The sequence below is a fragment of the Sinocyclocheilus anshuiensis genome, unplaced genomic scaffold (genome assembly GCF_001515605.1).
Source record: "Sinocyclocheilus anshuiensis isolate Anshui unplaced genomic scaffold, SAMN03320099.WGS_v1.1 scaffold1662, whole genome shotgun sequence".
Lineage (NCBI taxonomy): Eukaryota > Metazoa > Chordata > Actinopteri > Cypriniformes > Cyprinidae > Sinocyclocheilus > Sinocyclocheilus anshuiensis.
The window spans coordinates 84,415-92,064 of record NW_015545835.1 but is presented as its reverse complement, the minus strand read 5'-3'; the positions used below and the strand labels follow the sequence as shown (position 1 = coordinate 92,064).

Here is a 7,650-nt window from a genome sequence, read left to right as displayed (position 1 = left end):
TAAAGCATGTCAACATATTCTGTTACACCAAATACACAAAATAATGATCGTTAAAAAAGCATCATATGACCCCTTTAAGCAAAGAATGACAAACGTGTAGAATTTGTCAAGCTGCGTGTTTCCGAGCTTTAGATGTCTTCCTGTGGAGTTTATCTTTATTGAAGGGTTTTCCTGAATGTCTGGAATTTAAATCAAAAGTCACTGGGTGAAAGGCTCAAATGAAGCAACGCAGCACTTCTCTACTTCACTCGTTTCTCACATTTATCTGACTCAGGCTAATTGTTCTCATGATAGTAGCTCTTTCAGAGGAAAATGTCAAACCACACTGAGAGTCTTTTCAGCCCACGTGTGTGTGTGTCTGTGTGTGTGTGTGTGTGTGTGTGTGTACCTGTTTTTCTATTCTGGTGGGGACTTAAACCTGAATACACACAGACTCATGGGGACTCGTGTCACGGTGGGGACCTAAATTGAGGTCCCCACAGGTAAACAAGCTAATAAATCACACCTAATAAAGTTTTTATGAAAATCTAAAAATGTGAGTGAGTGAGTGAGTGTGTGTGTGTGTGTGTGTGAGTCTGCATAAGTGATAAGGCCGCTACTCTATTTTATTGTAAATGCATTTTATTCAATAAACGTTTCCGTTGGAATGCATATTTGTTTAGTCAGCCTAACTAATTGTACAATTGGATTACAGTTGAAGGATTTCGCATCCATGCAACAAAAACCAAACACAACTGTTCAGACTAAACTTTATATCTGAACGTTTCTCTAATTTCATCACAGTCTCAGTTTAAGCTGTTCTTACGTCTTACTGTGATCTCTGACTCGGTTTTCTCCGCCTGAGCATGTCAGGACTCTGCTTCTCAGGTTCTTGCCATCAGCTCTATGTTTTATCACTCAGTACAGTAATCTAGACAAAACTTCATGATGTTCAGGCCCTCTCCTCCCTTATAGTCCCCAGACATTTATAAAATAAAAGGATGATTTCTGAGCACATTGAACTCAGATAATGCTGTTTTATATGCTATTCAATGGGTCTTTAGCTTAAAGGACTTATTAGGAACGAAAGGGCTGTTCATTACAAGCCCACTTGATATATATATATATATATATATATATATATATATATATATGCTTTCATCCAAAGAGTCTTAGACTGCATCACGGTGCACATATGATCATATTGAACACATGAGATTTGCTACTGCTGTTTATGACTTATGGATTATAATTACAGACAGAGCATGAAACCTTTGGCTCAGAAATGTTTCATTTAATATGCTTTTCAACCATTTTTGTTAAAATACAGAATATTTATTTTGTTACATTGCTTTAAGCCTGCAACAAACAGGATATGATGTCTTCTGTTTTAATGAATAATACAGCATATCAAATTTGCTGCAGTCTCCCAGACCGTCTGTAGGTCGCATGTTCTTCTGCTCTTCTGTATCTGCTGGTCAAAGCTCACCAAACCTAAACTTTTATATGCAGCTTCTTCTCATGAGCTTGTGTTTCTCCTGTTTTCCAAATACAAATGGTGATGTATGCAGTGTGGGCTCGTGACGCTGGCCTTCCCTGCGTGTGTTTGATGTGTGTGTTGTGCCGCAGGTGTTCGGTCCAGAAGGACTGCTCCAGCGGGACTCTGGGCCGCTCGTGGATCAGCACAGGGGACGGAGTCCAGCAGTGTCCCTCTATGACCATCATACCCTCAGAGATCAGCCGCTCCGCTCACATGAGGGTACCACACACACACACACACACACACACACACACACACAAACACACACAATTTTTTCATTTGAAAGCCTTTTTTACACTTTACAGTAATTTGCATGATAAGTAATACAATTACTATTCAGAGGATTTAGTGTCAAGAGGTTTATGTGAGGCTCGCTCGCTCAGTTTTGTGGTAACCTCGCATGTTTGTGCAGTGAACTGATTTGCATAATTCATTGCAAGTGAAACAACACGGACCATGTGCATAAATGAACAACACTATAAACGAGATGCAGCTTAGTGTAAACTCACAGATGACCAGTCCAGAGTGTGTGAGTGGCTGATGAAAGATCAGAGATCTGAGCCTCAGTCTCAACAGAACACTGACGCTGAACCTTTATTTCATCTGGAGTTCCTACAGTACATCACATTTTAAGATGAGGTTAACATTTGTACAAGCCATCATAAACATTTTAAGACTATATGTAGCCCAGATTGTAGGTTTGTTTTTGTTTTTTAATTGAAACACTGCAAGTTTTGCTCCTACATGTGGTGGACTGGAAGATCTTATGTGAAGGATATTTGAGGTAATTAGGTACGCTTCTGTCCTGGATGGATCTCTCAGCTGCCAGAGGAAATGACTCCTCAGCCCAAACAAGAAACAGGAAACAGGCAGCAGTGTCAGGAAGTCTGCCATCCTGACAACAATAGAGCTCAATGTGGCGTGTGATAGCAGAGATGAGTGTGTGAAGAGAGGAGTTCGTCAGCTCAGTCTTCAGATTCAATGGAGCTGCGCTGCTCTCTAACGAAACTCTGTCAGTGACCGCGTCACACTCAGAATCAGCCAGAGTGATTACTGTGCGAATGTCATGAAATAATGGAGCATTTTCACCCTAAAATCCAAAGAACAAAGAGGCCTAAACAAAATGATGCACTGTGGGCTCCTCTCACTCTAGAGTGAGAGGAGGCCGGCGGGCTAGAGTGAGCGGAGGCCTCTTTGTTCTTTGGATTTTAGGGTGAAAATGCTCCATTATTTCATGACATTCGCACAGTAATCACTCTGGCTGATTCTGAGTGTGACGCGGTCACTGACAGAGTTTCGTTAGAGAGCAGCGCAGCTCCATTGAATCTGAAGACTGAGCTGACGAACTCCTCTCTTCACACACTCATCTCTGCTATCACACGCCACATTGAGCTCTATTGTTGTCAGGATGGCAGACTTCCTGACACTGCTGCCTGTTTCCTGTTTCCTGTTTGGGCTGAGGAGTCATTTCCTCTGGCAGCTGAGAGATCCATCCAGGACAGAAGCGTACCTAATTACCTCAAATATCCTTCACATAAGATCTTCCAGGTGTCCCCCTTTGGAAGGCCAAACAAAGTATTTCCGCTTTCGCAACGAAACACACAGCATCTTCACAATATGGTGGCGGCGGTGGCAGCAACAATAAAGTTACGCCTTCTTTCTTTGCGTGAACATGTGGGCGGCGTTATGCAAATCTTCCCACATAGTGACGTAGATATGTGGGGACGTGTTTAAACGAGCCGTTTTAGGTAGGCGTGGTTGACTCTTAGCTTTAATAAAGAATATCTCTTTGGATTTGAGACTTTAGTCTTTGCAACTTTACAGATCTTCTTTATGCATCAAGAGCTTGTAACACCCCTTTAAAATAACTTTTTGCTATATGACTTTATTTTTTCAGACAATTAAGCATATTTAACCCACAGATTCTCAGTACTGAAACATTTCACTCTTCAGGGTTTAAAAAAAAATAAAAAATTCACTAGATTCTCTTTACTGTAATGCATTTACTGTATTTTAAAATGACCAAATACAGTGATTTTAAAATGTAATCAAAATAAATCAAAGTTAAAACAATTATTACTACGTTTTAGAAACGGTTTCTTTGTTTTAGCATTACAGTAAAGCGAAGGAGATTTTTGTTAAGTTATACTCCAAGCGTAATTTCTTCTTTCTTGTGGTTTTGGGGTGAACTGTGACTGTTTTGTGAGACTGACGGTGCTGCGGAGACAGTGTGTGTGAGTGTGTGTATGTGTGTGTGAGTGTGTGTGTGTGTGTGTGTGTGAGAGTGTGTCAGGCGTAGCGTGTGCTGATCATGTGCTCCTCTCAGGACGTGGGGATCCTGATCAACGGCAGTGTGCCGGATCTGCAGGGTTTGCAGTTGGAGTGTGATTATGGCGTGGGAATCACCACAAACGCCACCGTACATCTGGACTACGGCACAACCCAGATCCAGACCTGCCCTCTGCTGCCCCCTCACATGTATCCCACAATCCCCTTCGGCAAAGGTACATACACAGCCGACACAGCTTCAGTGGGCAGAATGATTTAGCAAGCAAACAGAGCTCGTCTGATTCTTTGCTGAATCACTCCAGCTGAGATAGTTTTTCTTAAATGAATGGTATGAACCTAAGGCTGTCAAAAGCAGTTGATTGCAAGACAAGACAGAAGGCAGCCAGAAACACACTATGTACAAACTTTATCATATATTTTTTTAGCAGATGCTATTTCAGCCCAGAAGACTTTTGCTTCTTCCATGTAGTGTGGAATAATTTGTCTGTGTTTAGATCACGTCACGGTCCCCGTGGCCATCAGGGTTAATGGTGTTACTGTGGTTTCCGGAAGTTTCATCATTTATGAGTGCGAACTAACCGGAGAAATCCACTACAAAACTGCGTGAGTAAACACACACACACACACTCATGCACGTATATATAGTCAAGGCATTACTCACAGTTACAGCTGTAAAATGATTTCATGCTGTTATGGCTATGACCAAAATCCTCACAGTATATATGCAATTAATCTTAATTTTGCTGGAAATACAATGAAATGTTATGTTACATAACCATAGGGTGACACCTTGTTTTGGATAATCCAGTGAATGAAAGGTACTTCATCTCTTTTGATTATTTTTCTCTTTTTATTTAGAACTTGACAAGATTATTCATAACAAACCATTGGGTCTCACACTGCACAACACGCATGAAGTGTAGCACATTATAGACCGCACAATTCTCCATACTGTGGTATAAAAGGTGCAGTAAAATCTGTGCTCACGTTTCTGCTGTGACACCACATGTGCTGTTGTCATAGAGCAGAGTGTTCAGCAGTGATTTCAGCTGTTTAAAAGCATTGATTGTCAGGTGTGTGTGAGTTCATTTACATGTGGCCATCTGTGAAGGTGATAATAAGCTCAGGGCCGCAGGAGAGGCAGTGCAATGTGAAACTTCACATCTATAACAGCATCTTCTGCATCATCCACATGTTGATGTCATTTAAAACATTCACACCAGTGCACACGCTTCACACTGATCGATAAATGACTCTAAAAAACCCTAAACTGAGCGCAGTTTCTGCGCCGCTGAGCACATCACATGACTGTCAGAGTCTCGATTACATGAACCACTAACAGAAACGAGATATTAACTCATGAAATGAAATGCTCTGGTCACATTTCACCCCAAAATCAAAAGAAAAAAATGTGACTTTACAAAATCATGTAATTATAAAACATTACATTTCTTTATGCAAAACATGATTTGAAGTGTAGGTGTTTTTAACAGAAAAAGAGAAAGACTTGATCACAAACAGAGAGAGAAGAGTGTTTGTGATCAGGGTGTTTGAGATGATGTCTGGTTACTCTCTCTCTCAGTGTAGGTGTTTTTAACAGAAAAAGAGAAAGACTTGATCACAAACAGAGAGAGAAGAGTGTTTGTGATCAGGGTGTTTGAGATGATGTCTGGTTACTCTCTCTCTCACACACACACACACACACACACACACACACACACACACACACACACTGTCAGCCCCCCAGAGAGACTCTCAATCAGACATCAGTCACTCCAGCACGAGAGATAACACCCCACTGACACACACACAGAGCAGTGCTGGAGTTGATCTTAAACAAACACACACACCTCCTCTCTGTCAGTGATAGCGGTGTAATGAATGCCTGGCTAATTGTGTGGCTCCACTGACGCTCATCTGTGTTTGTGAGGATGAAAGCGCCTCTGCTCCTCCTGCAGACGCACAGCACTGTTTCACACAGCCACTTTCTGATCTCTGATCTGTTAGTCAGCATGTCTCACACATGCACACGTTTCCTCACGTCCACATAAACTGTGTCGTCTGTGCGCTCCTGTAATCATGCGGCACAGTCAGTAAGCCGTTTTCAGTTCTTCAGTTATCTGGTCTTTTCCACACACATGCGCACTCTTCTGAACCTGTGAGGTAGAGCGTCTCAAAGTGTGGGACAGATATCGGCAGATATCTTTAAAGGGTTAACAGGGGGTGTGGCCAAAAAAAGTTCAAGAAGCACTGCTGTAAGAACACACAAACACTTACACATGGACACACTGACTGCTTCCTCTTACAGTTTTTAACAATCTCTAGGATCCATTTCTCAGTACTTAGATCACTCTTTCAATGAGCACAACAGCATCTATGAGGCTGAACTGTGGATCAATTATCATTGCTTTGACACAAAATTCATTAAATGACTACAGCTTTCAAAGCACATGAATTAATTTCTCACTCAGAAACACCAAAAACACCAAAACTCTACGGACCTACAGACCAAAAAAAAAAAAACTGGTGAAAGCCTTAACATAGAAAACTGAATAAGACAGCAGTTTGCTGCATTTGTACAGTAATGCCATATTGAAATATATTCTGAATCTAAACAATGAAAGACTATCAAAACAGTCAGATGTAGCTGCACACCTGCACAGGTGTTAAAGCTGCTCACACCACAGACAATAACTAATGCAATGATAAAGATAACAATAAAGGCACAGACGAACCATATCGCCGGAATCAAAAGCCATGTTGCACAACCCGATTTCATGATAGCACATAAATATTGTCCAAGTTTGCTAGTTCATGTGACTCATATGAGTAAAGCATCACCGTTAAGTGTGAGGCGTGAGCAGAGTATGAGAATGTTTCTGACCAGTCCTGTGTCGTCCTGTAGGTGCACGAGCTGCTTGAGTGCGGCGTGGCGCTGTTACTGGGACCCGCAGCTCAGTGTGTGTGTTTCCAGCAAAGTCAACACACCGCATGCTCTTCTGGAGGTGAGCGGCGCTCCGTCACACACTCACGTCTGCTCCACCGCAGAGCTCAGTGTTCATATAGCACCATACACTGGGTTCAAATGAAGGCAAAAATATGATTTAAAACATCAGATGAGACAGAAGTATCTTTACATTTTTATAGTGCATAGAAAGCACTATAGATTGATTCTCTGTTCAAACCCTAGAGAGGAGCCCATCCAATGCTGGGGAAAGTTACTTTTAAAAGTAATGCATTGCAATATTGAGTTACTCTCTAAAAAAGTAACTAATTACGTTACTTAGTTACTTTTGTGTTACTTTTTAAATCTGGAAAGGGCTTGCTTGTTTGTTTTTAAAATAAAAAAGTTATATTTTTGGCAAATATAAAAGCCTTTTCACACCAAAAGTGAAACGAATAAGCCTCAGGCTGAAGGAAATGTAAATTTACGTCCGTATTGTAGAATGCAGAAGAAGAAATTTCAACACACTTCAGCAATAAAAAAAGACAGACAAATGTTTGTCTAGAGCAGTGGTAGCCAACCCGTCGATCGCGATGTAGATCTTTATCACTGTCCCAGTAGATCCCGAAAATAACAGTAAAATAAGTACAAAAATGCATTACATTTCTGGGGCTATATTAATGTATCACAGAAGGGACTGTCTTGAGAAAAGTTTCGATGACAATGGCATTTTCTTCTCCTCCGGCTCTGCTTTGTTTACAGCGGTAACCAAGGAAACGCTATTGCGGTCGGTTCATAAGCAGCGTTGCCAAGTCCGCGGTTTTCCCGCGGAATTTGACTAACTTTACTTTAACACTGTTGCCGCGGGTTGTTGTTCATGTCCGCGGGTTGAAGCGAC

The 7,650-nt window shown here is 41.4% G+C and overlaps 1 protein-coding gene across 1 annotated transcript in view; it reads left to right on the top strand.

Moving 5' to 3' along the window:
* Nucleotides 1-7,650, top strand: part of LOC107698440 (plexin-D1-like) — a 68,520-nt gene that overhangs the window by 14,031 nt on the left and 46,839 nt on the right. Inside the window, exons 5-8 of the mRNA XM_016499458.1 lie at nucleotides 1,609-1,738; nucleotides 3,846-4,023; nucleotides 4,303-4,411; nucleotides 6,714-6,813. Coding sequence (XP_016354944.1) covers nucleotides 1,609-1,738; nucleotides 3,846-4,023; nucleotides 4,303-4,411; nucleotides 6,714-6,813 — 517 coding nt within the window. The remainder of the gene's footprint in view (nucleotides 1-1,608; nucleotides 1,739-3,845; nucleotides 4,024-4,302; nucleotides 4,412-6,713; nucleotides 6,814-7,650) is intronic.